The sequence below is a fragment of the Symphalangus syndactylus genome, chromosome 18 (genome assembly GCF_028878055.3).
Source record: "Symphalangus syndactylus isolate Jambi chromosome 18, NHGRI_mSymSyn1-v2.1_pri, whole genome shotgun sequence".
NCBI classification, from domain to species: Eukaryota; Metazoa; Chordata; class Mammalia; order Primates; family Hylobatidae; genus Symphalangus; species Symphalangus syndactylus.
This window is the reverse complement of record NC_072440.2, coordinates 96,988,975-97,007,953: the sequence shown is the minus strand read 5'-3', so window position 1 is coordinate 97,007,953 and position 18,979 is coordinate 96,988,975. Positions and strand designations below refer to the sequence as shown.

The following is an 18,979-nucleotide window of genomic DNA, read 5'->3' as shown; positions in this document are numbered from 1 at the left end:
GCACAATCTCAGCTCACTGCAAGCTCCGCCTCCCAGGTTCATGCCATTCTCCTGCCTCAGCCTCCCGAGTAGCTGGGACTACAGGCACCCGCCACCACACCCAGCTAATTTTTGTATTTTTAGTAGAGATGGGGTTTCACCGTGTTAGCCAGGATGGTCTCGATCTCCTGACCTTGTGACCCGCCCGCCTCGGCCTCCCAAAGTGCTGGGATTACAGGTGTCAGCCACCACGCCTCTCTTCTCCATAACCCAGTTTGGCACCAAAGTGTTCACTTGTTCTTTACAGGATTTTGACATGCTGGCAATATTACATGCACATTTATATTTGTATTTATTTAAGCTCATTTATTTTTCTGTGTTATAAAACTAATACAAATTCACTAAAGATGGTTTGCAAATTCAAAAAAAGTATGCAAAAGAAAAGGAATACTATTTATTCACAGCCCCATGATGCAAAGACAATTACGGCCAGCATATATTCTCCTTTCCTGTGTTTAATCCATGGTATCCTTTTTAAACAACTTTTCATTGATGTGTAAGCCACATCAAATGACTGTATGGTTTAACAAATTTTAACAGGCTATGTAACAAGCCCTTAGGCAAAGAAACATAACATCACCAGAATCCTAGAAGCTCCTCTTGAGCTCACTTGCAGTCACTAACCCTGCCAAAACAAACACTATCCTGACTTGCAGCAGCATAAATTAATTTTCTCTATTTTTATACTTTATATGAAAGAAATCATGTACTCTTTTCTTCTGATTTCTTCCACTCAACAAACATTCATTCAGATTTTAAGAGTAGTTAAAGACTGTTCAACTCCACACCTGTAATCCTCGCACTTAGGGAGGCCAAAGTGGGAGGATGGTTTGAGGCCAGAAGTTTGAGGCCAGCCTAGGAAACACAACGGGACCTCATCTCTCTAAAAAGTTAAAAAAAAAAAAAAAAAAGTGTTCAACTCATTACTATGTCACATCATGTTGTAATAAACATGCCAGAACTTATTTATCTTTTCTTCTATTAATGTGCATTTGGGTAGTCCCAGATTGAAGATAATACCAATAGTGCTGCCCTGACATGCTGGTAATTATATTTTGAGTATATACTTAGCAGTGGAATTGCTAAGGCATAGAATATACATATGTCCAGATTTAGTAAATAGTGCCAAATATTTTCTAAAGTGGTTATTACACTAGCCAGCAATTGTAAGAGTTCTGGTTGCTCCACATCCATGCCCACAAATGGTATTTCATGTCTTTTTCATTTGAGCAATTCTGGTAATTATGTAATAGCATCTCTTTGTGGTTTTAATTTGTACCTCGCCAGAGACTAATGAGTTGAATACCTTTCTGTATATTTTGGGCCACTTGAATACATTCTTTTGTCAAGTGTCTGTTTGAGTCTTTTGCCATTCTTCTAATGGTTATCCATCTGTTTTATTCACTTATAGAAGCTCTTTATATATTCTGGATACACATCCCTTATTAGATACATGAATTGTGAATATTTGCTATTATTCTGTATATTACATTTTCATTCTCTTAATAATGTCTTGTGATTAACAGATGTTCTTAATTTTAAATTAGTCCAATTCGTCAGTTTTTATCTATGACTAGTACTTTTTATATCATATTTAAGAAATCTCCAGCCTAGCAACAAAGCAAGACTCCCATCTCCACAAAATAAAAAATAAAAAATTACCCAGGCATTGTGGCACATGCCTCTAGTCCTAGCTATATGGGAGGCTGAGGTAGTAGGATTGCTTGAGCCCTGGAGGTTAAGGCTACAGTGAGCTGTGATCACACCACTGCCTTCCAGCCTGGGTGACAGGGATCCTCATTTCAAAAAAAAAAAAAGGAAATCTTTGCCTGTTCCAAGATCAAAAAGATGTTCTAAGTTTTCCTTGACATGTAATAATTTTGCTGTAAGTAAAATCTTAAGACAGTATCACACTTCTACCCACTCAAATATTATATGCGTACTATTAATGCACTTACCATAATATACTGATATTTACTTTTTTGTTGTTCTTTCCAACTAGACAGTGAGCTATTCAAGATCAGGGACACTATTCATTGCTATAGCCTCAGAGTATGTGAAAAATCTCTATTGCTTGGATCTATACATAGGTGTAAGAAGGCTGGTTTTACCGTGCTGTCTAAATGTTTGAAGATATATTTTCAAAGGTCTCATTTGTGGTCAGGCGCGGTGGCTCACGCCTGTAATCCCAGCACTTTGGGAGGCTGAGGTGGGCAGATCATGAGGTCAGGAGTTCAAGACCAGCCTGCTCAACTGGTGAAACCCCATCTCTACTAAAAACACAAAATTAGCCAGGTGTGGTGGCACACACCTCTAAACCCAGCTACTCCGGAGCCTGAGGCAGGAGAATTGCTTGAACCCGGGAGGCAGAGGCTGCAGTGAGCTGAGGTCACACCAATGCACTCCAGCCTGGGCAACAGAACAAGACTCCGTATAGGAAAAAAAAAAAAAGTCTCATATGTTGTATTCAGAGTGGGTAAATGTTATTTAAAAAAGATTTCATGTCACATTTTCAATTCCTGTTCATCTTTAGAATCTTCTAAATTGAGAGGATGTATTGAATGATTTGAAAGTCATCAACTAATCCAAGTATAGAATTGAAAATATAAACATGGTAAGAATTATGGCACTTAAGCAGAATACAACTTCATTTAGAGGTAAATGAAACCAATTGAAAAATATCAATAAAAAATGCAGGCTAAGCCAGCACAGTGGCTCATACCTGTAATCCTACTCATTTGGGAGCCTGAGGCAGGAGGATCACTTCAGGCCAGGAGTTCGAGACTGGCCTGGGCAATATGGCAAGATGTCATCTCTACAAACAATTAAAAAATCAATTTGTTTAAATCTTATATTTAATATTTTAAAAATTAAATAATTTTTTTGTGGTGGCATGTGCCTATAGTCTTAGCTACTCCAGAGGCTGATGAGGGAGGACCACTTAAGCACAGGAGTTTGAAGCTGCAGTTAGCTATAATCGTGCACTTCAGCCTGGAGGACTCAGGGGGAAAGGGTGGGAAGGAGATGAGGGATAAAAGACCACAAATTGGGTTCAGTATATACTGCTCCGGAGATAGGTGCACCAAAATCTCACAAATCACCACTAAAGAACTTACTCATGTAACCAAATACCACCTGTTCCCCAAAAACCTACGGAAATAAAAAGTTAAAAAATAAAAATAAAAAAAAAGAAAAGAAAAATGTAGGCCACAAAACAATGATTCTATTTCATAAAATGGACCTAAACTATGCTTCTGTCCAAATGGATGGGCTAGTTCAAGATAGGAAACTTAAAATGTATGAAAGTTAAGTTTGTTTCAGAAGATAGATGAAATTCACATGCTCAGAAATGTATGTGATAAAAGGATTTTCTGTAAGAGCTTCTCCTAATGAGAATCACAAAAGAGAAAGGGAAATGAAAGGCTCATTTGGACCACAGAAGCAACATTTAATTTGGGGGGCAGTCTACCAAGATCATAGTTTAACCAGAAACATTAATGAAGAAAATAGATTTCTTTTAACTTCATATAACGGATAAAGCAAAAAGAGGTTAAGCAAAACTTACACCCAAAATGATTACTACTGCCACTTTTTATATTCATAGTGGCACACTGCTAATTAATTTAGAGTATATAACAGCAGAAATAGATGAAACCTCAAAACCAAGTCATCAGTTCCCAGCATAAAATTTAACATGAAATTTCATTAATGTCAAGTGTGCTACACAGCTCAAAGGTTAGCTTATTAAGCACTAATAATATTTTTCAAATCCTGTAACAACAGACACCATCACCAAACAAGTTCACAAGAACACGGATAGTTCCATGTGTCAAATGTGACTCACAGGAAAAATTATTGTTGGTTAATGACTATGACAAATTATCTATTTGGGAGTAGCTTTCTCCCATGACTGGCAATAAGGGTTAATTTCTGAGAAATCTACTGGCCTACTGAAAACTGAGCTGTTGGCACATATAAACTAGGCAAGGATTACAAACAGTTTAGGTTGAGCTCAATCACTACCACTCTCCTCCAACATAGCCTTAAATAACCCAAAGTACTTCCCTCCACCTAACCCCTATAGCAAATTTCATCCGAACTCAAAATACTAAGCATGCAATCCTTATTACTGGTGATACTACTTTTAGAAATACTTGTCAGAACAAGCAACAGAAAAATACTCTGTGGAGTAAATCACTCTAAAGTCTGACTCTGCTTCATCTCATCTGCCAATTAGCAGGCAAGGCTACAGCTTAGCTGCTCTCATGTTTAGGGGCCATGGACTCCTATACATGTCTCATGGAAGCTGAGCCCTTTCCCCAGAAAATTTAACAAACATGCATGTGCACTCACATGAATACAAACACACACACACACACACACACACATCAAATTAGGTATACTGGCCAGGTACAGTGGCTCATGCCTGTAATCCCAGCACTTTGGGAGGCTGAAGCAGGAGGGTCGCTTGAGGCCAGGAGTTCGAGACCAGCCTGAACAAAATATTGAGACCCCGTATCTAAAATAAATAAAATAAAAATTAGCCAAGGATAGTGGCATGCACCTGTAGTCCTAGCTACTTGGGGGGCTGAGGCAGAAGGATCACTTAAGCCCCGGAGTTCAATGATGCAGTGAGTTGTAACTGCACCACACTGCACTCCAGCCTTGGTGACATAGCCAAACCCCATCTCTAAAAATTTTTTAAAAATTAATATTAGGCATACTACTTCAGGGGATTTAGAGGCCAAACCCTTCTTGGATCTCCTAGAATTCTTGGATCCAGATTATGAAAACTACATTCTGGAAAAATAGAGGTGTATAAAGTATATTTTTATTTTCTTTTTTCCATGCCCAATTTTTAAAATTACTTTTGATAAATGACTGGGTTCTAGATGAACCCACAAAGTAAGTTTACTGACCACATAATTTGGCATGCCTACTATATTTAAGACTCGGCACTAGGCAACAGGATTACCATGACAATTAAGATATGACCCCTATTCCTAAGAAACTCATGGTACAGTAGGGAAGAAAGGAAAATAAGGCAATTTGCCTTATTTCACCAATGAACTGAGAAATTATCAAATAGGATCCCATTCAAATATTCCTCCCCATTTAACAGCAGAACTTATCCCCACTCATCACATCCATATCTTACTTTCCTCATTTACTCATTCATTCTTCCACAAATATTTATGACACCAACTTGTGACAGGGATTGTTGTAAATTCTGGAACTATAACACTGACCAAAATATGCATAGTCTCTGCTACAAAGAACTTACAATCCAGTAAAAGACAAGCAAAAATAAATATAAAGCATGTCGGAAAAGCGTATCAGATAAGTTTTATACATATTGATATGAGCTAGAAAGAAAATAAAGCAGTGTGACGGGGTGAGAACACTATAATAACAGAGAGAAAGAGCAGGGAAGATCTCCATGAAGTGACATTCGAGCAGACACCTGATGGAAGTGAGAGGATAAGTCATACGGATACAGATATTTGGGAAGAACATTCCAGGTCAAATACAGCAAGTACAAGGATCCAGAGGCAACAGCTTGCTGGGAATGCTTAAAGAATGGCAAAAAGGGGGAAAAAAAAAAAAAAGCCAATATGATTAGAGTCAGCTAAGCAAAATGAATGTGTATATTGGGGGCAGGAAAGAGGTGGAAGGAAAATAAAGTCCAACATTAAAGCCTAACAGTGGAGAAAAGAGACCATGGATGTCCTTGTAGATGATTGTAAAGCCTTAGTTTCTACTCTGAGTGAAAGGTTTTGAGAAATGTGTCATGATCTGATGTATTTTGAAAGAATCACTCTGGCTATATAGTTGACCATTGACTATAGCAAGAGCAGAAGCAGGGAGACAAACAGGACACTACTTTATGACTCTAGGGGAGATATGATGATAATTTGACCTGGGTGGTAGCAGTGGTGATGGTAAAATGGAGCCCAATTCTGAGTCCACTGTGAAAGGTAGGTCAGCAGGATATCCCAAAGAGGAGGAGAAGAATCAAGGATGACAGCAAAATATTTATGGTGCGAACACCTACAAAGAGTTCTATTTCATGACATGGTAAAAACTACAGAAAGAAGGTCATTGTTTGGCGGGATGTGGTAGGTGGGGAGAGGAAGAGGGCTGAAATCAGTAGTTCAATTTTAACATATTGAGATTGGGTTGTCTATAAGAAATTAACTACAGATGTTAGGATGGCAGCTGTACATTCAAGTCCGGAACTCAGAAGAGAGGTCAGGGCTAGAGCTATTAAGCAGGGAATCATCAGCACAAAGTCGATCATTTCAAGTCAGGATAATGTACGAATGCATCTACGGAATGAGTGTAGACAGAGATGATGCTTAAAGACTATGACCTAGGGTATCTAACATTTAGCTGGGGAGATGAGGACAAACCAGCAAAGACAATGAGACACAGTGGCCAGTGAAGTCTGAAAAAAACAAGATGACTGAGATGTCCCTGAAACAAGTATGTCAAATGTTACTTATAGGTCAAATAAAACAAAGACTGAGATTTGACCCATGAACTTGGCAACAAGAGGTCACTGGTGGTGACCGAGGCACAAGATGTTCTGGTAAAATGGTGACGAAAGAAGGCCCCATGGAGAGTAGATGAAAGATAATGAGAGAAAACAAAAAGATGTTACCAATACTAAGTATAAAGAAATGTAGGAAATATCTATCAGAATGGTACATTTTAGACCCTACAGGGCTAAATAATACTATGGTATTTCCTTAAAAGTAAAAGGAAACTAGCCAGGCACAATGGCTCACACCTGTAATTCCAGTGCTTTAGGGGGCCAAAGTGGGCAGATCACTGGAGGCCAAGAGTTCAAGGCTAACCTGGCCAACATGGCGAAACCCTGTCTCTACTAAAAATATAAAAATTAACCAGGTGTGGTGGCACACATCTTTAATTCCAGCTACTAAGGGAGCAGATGCTTGAGAATCGCTTGAACCCAGGAGGCGGAGGTTGCAGTAAGCCAAGATAGTGCCAATGTACTCCAGCCTGGGCAACAGAGAGAGACACTGTCTCAAATAAATAAATAAATAAATAAATAGGAAACTGTTAACACCCACAGATTACACTGTAACTAAGATAGAAAACTTGAATGTATTATTTTTTGGAAAATGTCTTTTGCAAATGAATTTAAATAGCAATTAATAACTCAATAAATAACAATAGATTAAAAAATGTATTGTTTATTATAAACACAGTTATTTTAAAACATAAAAAATATATCAGAAATGCATGGGCCTTATGAAGAAACAGCAGGATAGAAGAAAATAAAATTCTAACAGTGGTGCTAAAAGAGGAAGCGACTAGTATAAACCTTTGTGAGGAATGGAAATCTATGATGTAAATTTGCCAATCTAATCAAAATCATGATTCACACTCCTGCGTATCAAGCTATCAAATAAGTAAAGATATTATCCCAGAAGCATGACAATGAGCAAAGTATTTCCTTCTTTGGTCAGAACTATATGCTGACTAAAATGCAGAAATGGATGTTCTGAATTGTGTTGGCACTGTGTTACCATCCAGATCACTGATGTCATGATCACTGTAAACTGAATCTTCCACAGAGAACACTCATCAGGCAATACTGTCCAAAAAACAACTAAACAAAAATTAATGAGGACATACCATGCTTCCAGTGATGTGCTGGTATCAACAGTAAACAAAACAAAGTGAGCATTTACACAAAGTTATAAAAATAAACCACAAGAAAATAGGAAATTACCTATCCCAGGAGCCCATTTCTACCATTTTATTGCAGAACAACACTAGCATGAGTATGAAAAGATGTGTATGTAAAACGCATAGTGCAGTTTAGTTTAAAATAGAGAAAAGTTGGACACAATCTAAATGTACAAAAGCAAAGTAAACAATAAATAAAGCATACAATAAATAAATAAATAAAACAATAAATCATGGTACATGCATCCAATGAATACCATGATGCCATTATGTAAATGGTCTACATGGAATCACGAGGGCAGATTCAACAACACATACCGGTATTACATGAAACAGTAAGCTGCAAAATAATATATGCAGTATGAATTCATTTTAGTTCACAAAACAAAATAATAAACCTCCAGGAGACAGAGGAGAAGCTATACAGAAAATCTGTCTGTACTTAGGAATATGGAAGGAAACATATGAAATTAGAAATGTTTATATCTAAGCAGTGGGATTCATGGGGCTCAGAAAGATCAGAGAATAGAAAGATCAGAGGGAGGAAAAAGAGAGAACTTTGTCTTTCACACATATTAATGTATTGTTTATTAAATTATTTTTATATTTTAAAAAAGCAGAAAGTATAAAGTTACACATATATCCATGTATCTATTTTATCATACATGTTTCACATCTAATTTCTTTTACTTTCAAGAAATATAGTGTGCCGGATAATGTCAATATCCCTTATTTCCCTATAAATGAATTATTAAAATTAAAGCTTGCATTATTTCTGTAACTAAAGAAAACATTATAAACTCCAGTCAACATGGGATGGTAAACTCCTGTTTGAGTACACTAACTGGAGAAAAATCAATAAAGCAATAATTATAACAAAAATTCAGCCCAAATAAAATTATTTCATTTAAAACTTCAAAATAATTCATTTGCATCTTTGTGTGTACTAAATGTGAAATTTAAAATCTACTAAGAAAGAATAAGTATCATAAGATAAAGAAAACAAAACAAACATGATTCTATTGAGTTAATTTTTATGTGTGATACGAGGTAAAGTTCTAATTTCATCTTTTTACAGATGGATAGCCTTCAAGTCTATACTTATTTCATAAAAGGGACAACTTATTCTTACTTAAATAAGTAAATAAATAAATATAAGCACTAAAAACTATAAAACTTTCAGAAAAAAAGCACAGGAGTAAATTTTTGCAATCTTGGGTTAGGCACAGATTTCTTAGATATAACAACAGAAATATAATACATAAAAGAAAATATTAATAAACAAAACTTCAGGAACATTAAACATTTTTTGTACCTCAAAAGCCAGCATTAAGAAAACAAAAAGTCAAATATACACTGAGAGCAAAAATACTTTAAAATCATAAATCTGAAAAAAAAAAAAACACTTGACTGCAAGATGTTAAAAAACAAAACAAAATAAAAAACCTCTTACAGCTCAACAAGACAAATAACCAAGTTAAAAAATGGGCAAAATATTTGAACACCATTACATTAAGAAAGTATAAGAATAGCCAGCCAATAAGCACATGAAAAAAAAAAGAGCTCATCATCCTTAGTTACTTGGGATATAAATATCAAACAAATATCATAATGAGACAGCACATATATAGGAATGGCTTTAATAAAAAAATTCTATCAAAAAGCCAGTTAAAAATAGACTGCTAGCTGAAATAATAAGAAAAAGAGAGAAGAATCAAATAAACACAATAAAAAATGATAAAGGGGATATCACCACTAACCCCACAGAAATACAAACTACTATAAGAGAATACTGTAAACACCTCTACACAAATAAACAAGAAAATCTAGAAGAAATGGATAATTTCCTGGACACATACATACACAATCCCAAAACTAAACCAGGAAGAAGGTGAATCCCTGAAATAGACCAATAATGAGTTCTGAAATTGAGGCAGTAATTAATAGCCTACCAACCAAAAAAAGCCCAGGACCAGATGGATTCACAGCCGAATTCTACCAGAGGCACAAAGAGGAGCTGGGACCATTACGTCTGAAACTATTCCAAACAACTGAAAAGGAGGGACTCCTCCCTAACTCATTTTATGAAGCCAGCAGCATCCTGATACCAAAACTGTGCAGAGACACAACAAAAAAAGAAAACTTCAGGCCAATATCGCTGATGAACATCGACGCGAAAATCCTCAATAAAACACTGGCAAACCGAATCCAGTACCACATCAAAAAACTTACCCACCACAATCAAGTTGGCTTCATCCCTGGGATGCAAGACTGGTTCAAAATACAAAATCAATAAATGTAATCCATCACATAAACAGAACCAATGACAAAAACCACATGATTATCTCAATAGATGCAGAAAAGGCCTTTGATAAAATTCAACATCCCTTCATGTTAAAAATTTTCAATAAATTATTAATGGAAAATATCTCAAAATAATAATAGCTATTTATGACAAACCCAAAGCCAATATCACATTAAATGGGCAAAAACCGGAAGCATTCTCTTTAAAAACTGGTACAAGACAAGGATGCCCTCTCTCACTGCTCCTATTCAACACAGTATTGGAAGTTCTGGCCAGGGCAACCAGGCAAGAGAAAGAAATAAAGGGTATTCAAATAGGAAGACAGGAAGTCAAATTGTTTCTGTTTGCAGAAGACATGATTTTATATTTAGAAAACCCCATTATCTCAGCCCCAAAACTCCTTAAGCTGATAAGCAACTTCAGCAAAGACTCAGGATACAAAATCAGTATGTAAAAATCACAAGCATTCCTTTATGTCTACGACAGATAGAGAGCCAAATCATGAATAAAGTTCCATTCATAATTGCTACAAAGAGAATAAAATACCTAGAATACAGTTAACAAGGGATGTGAAGGACCTCTCAAGGAGAACTACAAACCACTGCTCAAGGAAATAAGAGAGGACACAAACAAATGGAAAAACATTCCATGCTCAGGGATAGGAAGAATCAATATATCATGAAAATGGCCATAGTGCCCAAAGTAATTTATAGATTTAATGCTATCCCCATCAAACTACCAAAGGAGAAACCATCTAGCCAACACAATCCTAAGCAAAAGAATCAAGCTAGAGGCATCATGCTACCTGACTTCAAACTATACTACAAGGCTACAGTGACCAAAACAGCATGGTCCTGGTACCAAAACAGACATATAGACCAAAGGAACAGAACAGAGACCTCACAAATACCACCATGCATCTACAACCATCTGATCTTTGACAAACCTGACAGAAACAAGAAATGGGGAAAGGATTTCCTATTCAATAAATGGTAGTGGGAGAACTGGCTAGCCATATGAGGAAAACTGAAACCGAACCCCTTCCTTATACTTTATACAAAAATTAACTCAAGATGGATTAAAGACTTAAATGTAAAACCGAAAACCATAAAAACCCTAGAAGAAAACCTAGGCAATACCATTCAGGACAACAGCATGGGCAAAGACTTCATGACAAAAACGCCAAAGCAATTGCAACAACAGCCAAAATTGATAAATTGGATCTAATTAAACTAAAGAGCCTCTGCACAGCAAAAGAAACTAGCATTAGAGTGAACAGGCAACCTACAGAATGGGAGAAAATTTTTGTAATCTACCCATCTGACAAAGATCCAATATCCAGAATTTATAAGAAACTTCAACAAATTTACAACAAAAAAAATAACCCCATCAAAAAGTAGGCAAAGGGTATGAACAAACACTTCTCAAAAGAAGACATTTACACTGCCAAGAAACATATGACAAAAAGCTTAACATCACTGGTCATTAGAAAAATGCAAATCAAAACCATAATGAGATGCCAGTTAGAATAGCGATTATTTAAAAAGTCAAGAAACAATAGCTGCTGGCAAGGCTGTGAAGAAATAGGAATGCTTTTACACTGTTGGTGGGAATGTAAATTAGTTCAATGATTGTGGAAGACAGTATGGCAATTTCTCAAGGATCTAGAACCAGAAATGCCATTTGACCCAGTAATCCCATTACTCGGTATATACTCAAAGGAATATAAATCATTCTTCTATAAGGACACATATACACATATGCTTATTGCAGCACTATTTACAAAAGCAAAGCCATGGAACCAACCCAATGTCCATCAATGACAGACTGGATAAAGAAAATATGGTACATATACACCATGGAATACTATGCAGCCATAAAAAGGCATGCGATCGTGACCTTTGCAGGGACACAGATGAAGCTAGAAGCTAACACAGGAACAGAAACCAAAGCACCACATGTTCTCACTCATAAGTGAGAGATGAACTATGAGAACACATGGACCCAAGGAGGGGAACAACACACACCAGGGCCTGTTGAGGGGTCGCGGGAGAGGAGAGGAAACTTAGATGACAGGTCAATAGGTGCAGCAAGCCACCATGGCACACATATACCTATGTAACAAACCTGCACATTCTGCACATGTATCCCAGGACTTAAAGTAAAATTAAAAAAAAAAAAAAAAGTCAGTTAATAGCACACATTAGCAAGGATGTAGAGAAACTGGAACCTTAACTTATTCCTTGTGGAAATGTAAAAAATGTGCAGACACTTTGGAAAACAAAAAGTTTGGCAGTTTCTTCGGATGTTAGACATAATATAACAAACAATGCAGAAATTCTACATCTAGAGAAATCAAAACATATTTCCATACAAAGACTTTTACATCAATATTCAGAGCAGCATTATTCTAAATAGCTAAGAAATGGAAACAACCCAAATGTCCACCAGCTGGTGAATGGAAGAAGTAAATGCTGGCCAAGATACTGTAATATAACTGACATTCTGCTCACTTTTATTTAAATATTTCTAAACAACAATTTTACGAATTCAAACTAGCTCTATACTTAGCCCATGCTCAAGTTTGTAACATTAATTAGTCCAGTCGTATAAATCTGTAGCCACTTAAAATGCTCATAACAAGCTTTCCCACAGTGCAAATGATTTTTTAATGGGAACCTTGTATACAATCCATTTCTAACTCTAATTAGATTTATCTAGAAAAAACACCATTGGTTAAGTGATATACCTAATACTAGCTAAACAAAATGTTAATATACTCTAAGTGGTAGAATACTGTTCCATCTAAAAAGCATAATGACCAACATTAATGAGAAATTGGAAATCTGTAATTTTGGTAGTTATTCACAAATATGCATTTTGTTCTATTTATAGACAAACATCCTGTTCACAGGGACAACAGCAATATCTTCAAACTTGTAGGCTCCATTTGTACTAACATAAATGCTACTGCATAACAATTACATCTTTATTTTGCTTGGATATATAAATAAAAGTCATTATTTTCACAAGTGAAGTAATGAAAGTCTTAAGTATTAAAGAAGATTACACATAAAGTCATCTCTCATTTATGAGCTATAATTTAATGTGGTTATTATATCTACTGTTAATGTGTAACACACAGCATCTTATAGCGAAGCACTATATTTTAACCTAATAATAGTAGCTATAACATTCTGAAATGTGCCTCATAAATCAAAGCCATAATGCGTGCATTGAGGGTTTGGACTAGCACTTCATGAGATCTAGATCTATTACAATTTGCTGAAAGGGGACAAAGGCACACAGGAAAGCTTTTAAGGAGCTTAAAAAGAAAAGCAAAAGACAATCATTTTGGAAGAACTCCTTTTCCTTGCTAAGTGGAACTTGTAGAGGACTACCAGTGGTCTCCTTCATTTACCGACGGGATTTAATAGAGTAACATGCGCCCACCTGCAGTAACACAGCATGGCCCACTGCAAAGACGCCACCAAGAGGCCAGGCTGACACTCTGTAATTCACTGTAGAAGCAGAAAATAGAAGTCCCCAAAGTCACAAAAGGCTTTTCACAAATTTTGGAAAGAACAAGCAGGTTCCAAATAATTCATAAAGCTGAGCTTAGCAAACAGATTGCAATTCCATGCTCAACAGAAAAATGATACACTCCTCACACTGGCCAAAACATCACAGCACCTCAGTAGCACCACATGATGACTGAAAATCCACTTCCTAATTCATTTTAGGAAAAAAAAAATCCACTTCCTAATTTATTTTTACCACTGACTGATCATTATGCAGTTGGTGTTTCCAACTGAGCTTTGTGAAACGTTAACTAGGCATTCGCTAATTGAGAAGCACAATAAGCACACAAAGATAGATGGCATACCTCCAGTGACCAGACAATACCACGTCACACCGTAAAGTGCTAAAATGGAACAGTGAGAGAGAATGCTTAGGGAATATAGAGAAGGGGGCAATTAAAGACTCAAGGAAAACTTCACAAAGAAAATACCTCATATGGAAGGGATAAGAGCACAAGACAAGCACAAGAGCACAAGAGCACAAGATAAGAAGTGTCCTCCAAACACTCTATAAAATAACACAAAAGGCACCAAAGAGCCTGCACAGAAAATGGTGATATGTTCCCCACCACCGGAACATAACAGATGTTTGAAAGGCATGAAAAGGGATGATGCTGGAGGCAGGCAGAGTAGGAGATGTGACTGGACAAGTTGTGGAGGGATCAGAGGTTCAAAAGGAACAAAACTTCAGATAAAGATCTCATGAAAAGTAGGTCTTCAATTGGACCTTGAAAGACAACTCCTCCTAATACGTGGAACATTTAGTGACCCATCAGCTAGTATAAGAACTGTTCTGAATCCCACAGAGAGAACAGCAAAGAAATGTAATGTGTTTCCACATCCAATGAGGGAAAACAATAGTTGCTATTCAGTACAACCACAAATCAAAACATGCCAAAGGACGAAGTGTATCCACATCACTCTAGGACCCTAGAAAATGCTATGGCTGCCATCTGAAGGGAGTGAGTGCAACAACAACAAAAGAAGTCCACTGCCTGCAGTGATGGCGCTGAATGCCACCCTCCACTGAATGGTGCATCTTCTAGAGCTCTGATGTCCAGTCTGGTAGACAGTAGTTTCATGTGGTTATTTAAATTTAAATTAAATACAATTTAAGGCTGGATGCAGGGTTCACACCTGTATTCCCAGCACTTTGGGAGGCCAAAGCTGGTGGATCACTTGAGGCCAGGCGTTCAAGACCGGTCTGGCCAACAGAGTGAAACCTCATCTTGAAAATAAATTAATTAATTAAATACATTTAATTTCAAATGTGATCCCTTAAGTGCACTAGTGATATTTCAAGTGCCCAATAGCTCTGTGTGACCAGTGGCTACAATGATGAACAGTGCAGGTACGACATATTTCCTTCACTGAAGAAAGTTCTATTGGCAGTGCTGTCCTAGAGTCACCACTGCAGGAGGAAGAGGCAAAAATTCCATTGGGGCAAAAAGTAACATTACAACCCTCTTTGAGATAATCAGATTACTTAGTATTGAACTGGGAGTACACATGCATATTAGATCCATGTTCACCAAATTAAATTTTAATATTAAAAAAAGAGTTGAGAAAGGGGTAGTTGCATATATTCTACTCTGGGCAAAAGCTAAGTATCTTTGCCCTAATTCCATCAATAGACTCCACAACTGAAGCTTTGTACCAGAGTTCTAAAAGTAACTCTAAAGTACACAAATACTAATGACTTTGTCAAGATGGATACAGCAAAAAAAAAAAGTTAGTGCAGTTCACTTACCACAATAGGTGCCTCCCAAAATAGTTACAGGAAAAATAAAGGACATTTTACACTGTGAAAGTGAAGCTTACCATTTGACGGAATCTCATGAAAAACCAATCTATATAGAGAATCATCACATCTTAATTTATCTAGCTGGGATGTCAGAAACTGGGCCACTGTCTTTGATCTAAAAAATGCTAATTCTGTTTCTGGAAACAGTCTTGAAAAGTTAAATTCCCTGAGGCAAACACTGACCAAAAGAAGACAGGTTTCAGGGGGCATACTCTTCCTCCTTTGTCTCCCAAGATGGAAGATCCTGAAACACATATAGACTTAATTGCTTCAGATAATTTTATTCATACGAATCTCAATGAGGAAAACAACAAAAATCCAACACAAAATAAGCAAGAGAATCGAACAAGCACCTCAAACAGAGGATCTCTCCTGAGCTATCTCCATCCCATTAGTAATCAGAAAAATATAAATTAATTACTTAGATATCATTAAACACTTGGGATAACAGGCAAAGTTTAGGAAACCAACAATAGCGATGTCCTGAATTGGAGTAACTAGCAATCCTGTATACTACTGTTCAAAGTCTAATTGGTAAAACAAAAGAAAAGCATTTGGCATTATCTATTTAGGTTGAATTATATACATATCTCACAACGCACATTTCCAGTGCTAAATATATGCCTGAGAGAACTGTTTGCCCATGTACACTAGAGACATGTACAAACGATGACAGTCACATTATTTTTAGTCACCAAAATTGAAAACAAACCAAGGTCAATCAATGTTCATATGAATAAACTGTACTATGCACACCGAAATTAATTTCTACATGGCAATAAAAATGAATAAACTACTGTTGCATATAACAGCATGAATGGATCTCACAAACATAACACTAAGTATAACTATTTCTATAAAATACAAAAACAGAGAAAACTAAACTATCATATTGATGGTATGTATGGTACGTATCAACATTATTTAAAACAAAAACAAAAATCACAAAGATCTGGTTACCAGGATTAGTCAGGACAGTGGTGATCTCCGGGAAGGTAGAGAAAAGTTATAAGGAACGAAATACGGAAGGCTGGGCATGATGGCTCACCCCTGTAATCCACGCACTTTGGAAGGCTGAAGAGGGTGGATCACTTAAGGTCAGGAGTTCGAGACCAGCCTGGCCAACATGGTGAGACCGCATCTCAACTAAAAATTCAAAAAATTAGCCAGGTGTGGTGGCCCTCACCTGTAATCCCAGCTACTCGGGAAGCTGAGGCAGGAGAATCACTTGAACCTGGGAGGTGGAGGTTGCAGTGAGCGATCACACCACTGCACTCTAGCCTGGCGAAAGAGTGAGACTCCATCGAAAAAAAAGGAAGTTTAATAAGGAGAGGGTCTGGGGGATTTGGAAGGTGGTTAGGTACTGCTTCTTTACCTGTAGTTTCATGAGTGTCTTCTTCATGATAATTTATTGAGCTGGACATTTTTGGTATACTTTTCTATATGAATGTTATATTTCGCACACGCATACAAAAGCTGAAAAGAAAAGTGGTCTGCACACACACACACACACACGAAACCCCTCTCATCCACAAGGTTAGGTAATCCCATTTTATTCCACTCTCAGCCACCTTTCAAACTCCTCTCCCTCATTTTAACTTACCTCTTGTACTGCTTTACTAGTTAATGGTGAAGCACTGATATTTTCCCCTCCTTCATGATGGATCTGGAAATTCACTCTTTGATAAAGAATCTAAAACAAGAATAGGCTATATTGTAAAGGAGTTACGTTTTTAAATTTACTTCTCATCACAATATAGGCTTGAAATTTAAAAAGTACATTTAAAAAGAAAATTACCTTTTCATAATGATTAGTTTTGGTAACAGACTTCAGGACTTCACAGACAGGTTCAAAAGGATGCAGTGGTTTCAGAAGTGGGGATCAAGTGTGAAAAAAACTGATATACAATGTAATGAATTGTTACAGGCAGTGTGTATGTTCGGGTCTAGAACAACCTCAATTCTTGCCTTCTCAGAAGAAAAAATTTGACTGAGGGGCATATGGCAGAAAAAGAGACTGAGGGGAGTTTTAGAGCAAGAGTGAAAGTTTATTAAAAAGCTTTAGAGCAGGAATGAAAGGAAGGAAGATACACCTGGAAGAGGCCCAAAGGAGGGATCTGAAGGACAAGTGCGGGGTTTGACTTTTGGCTTAGAGCTTTACATCCTGGCATACTTCCAGGTTCTTGTGTCCCTTCTCTCCTGATTCTTCCCTTGGGGTGGGTTGTGCACACGTGCAATGGCCTGCTGGCGATGGGAGGGGTGTGTGCACAGTGTGTCTACAGGAGTTGTACGCATGCCCAGCTGCAGCGTTCTTCCCTTCTCCAGTGGAATGCCCTCACAGGTCATATGCCAGTGAAACTCCACCATTTTGCCTCTTAGGGAACATGCTTGAGCTCACTGGGCAACTCCTGAGATCTTATCAGGAAGCTGCTGATCACCAGTTTCACGGTTTTTTTTCTACCTATAGGGAAACTGTCTTTCCCTGGTGCTGGCTGCAACCAATTATTATTTTACAGAGGCAGTGTGACAACTGCTTAACCCATCTGATGGTCGCCTGACTTTCCTGGTGGGGTGTGGGGGCCCTCTCCTGTCTTGCTCATGTCTGCCTGACTAGCTACCAACTGTAAGAGAATGACTATGGGATGAAAATGTGAATTCTAGAATCTCCTCATACATTTAACAGTGTTTCTCCACAGGGGCACTATCCTCTCCTATGCAGATCTATCCTGTGAATTTTAGGAAATTCAGCATCTCCCCCAACCAAAGCCCACCCCAATTCCAATTTCCAAAGGATCCCTAAGGGAATGGTTGCTCCACTGGCTTTAACCCATATGATTTCTGATATATTTTACGTGACCATTTAGCATATGTTTAATTCACAACACTAACTTTACCCGTTATTTTCAATAATTTCTTTCCAAATATTACTTTCTTTCTTTCTCAAGGCTGTCTTGTATCCTTTCTTCCTTACTGTTATAAAGCCAGCAACATTATGTTATGTCCTAACATTTTCATGTCCCTTTTCCATAAGTGACAATCTAGTTTTCTTCCATAAATTAAAATTCTCATACTATTTTTTTAAATGACCACATATCTCAGATACACACACCCAACAACATGTACTTCATACAGGTTAGGATTTCCTTTATCGAAGGACTTACTTCTGTCTGCAGAGAGCTGCTAGCTGCCAAAAGAAGTTCAATGCTGCTAGGAGGGCAATGTGTCAAAGCAAAAGCCATGAGCTCTTGACGAGTGGCCAAGTCCTGGTAACCTTCTGATTGTCCTAACTGGCTACAAACATCCCAACTTTTAGGATAACCTGCAAAATTGGCAAGGAAAAAAAAATGATTCCCAAAAGAAGAAGAATATTCAATCTAAGATGACAAATGCAATGGCTTCCTGCTCAGGTTTTGTGGTACCAAAGCAAAATCACAGTCATTAGTGACACATTATTTTATAAGCAGAAACAGATAAGAATCTAAGCTAGGAAAGATTAGGGTGGTTTATTATCCAGAAAGTTCAATGCTACTC

The 18,979-nt window shown here is 37.3% G+C and overlaps 1 protein-coding gene across 1 annotated transcript in view; it reads right to left on the bottom strand.

Annotated features, from left to right (window-relative positions):
- The window catches only part of NBAS (NBAS subunit of NRZ tethering complex), a 387,713-nt gene that overhangs the window by 166,630 nt on the left and 202,104 nt on the right, over positions 1-18,979 (bottom strand). The window contains exons 34-35 of the mRNA XM_055254044.2: positions 18,610-18,767; positions 17,052-17,141 (exon numbers count right to left, since the gene is read on the bottom strand). Coding sequence (XP_055110019.2) covers positions 17,052-17,141; positions 18,610-18,767 — 248 coding nt within the window. The remainder of the gene's footprint in view (positions 1-17,051; positions 17,142-18,609; positions 18,768-18,979) is intronic.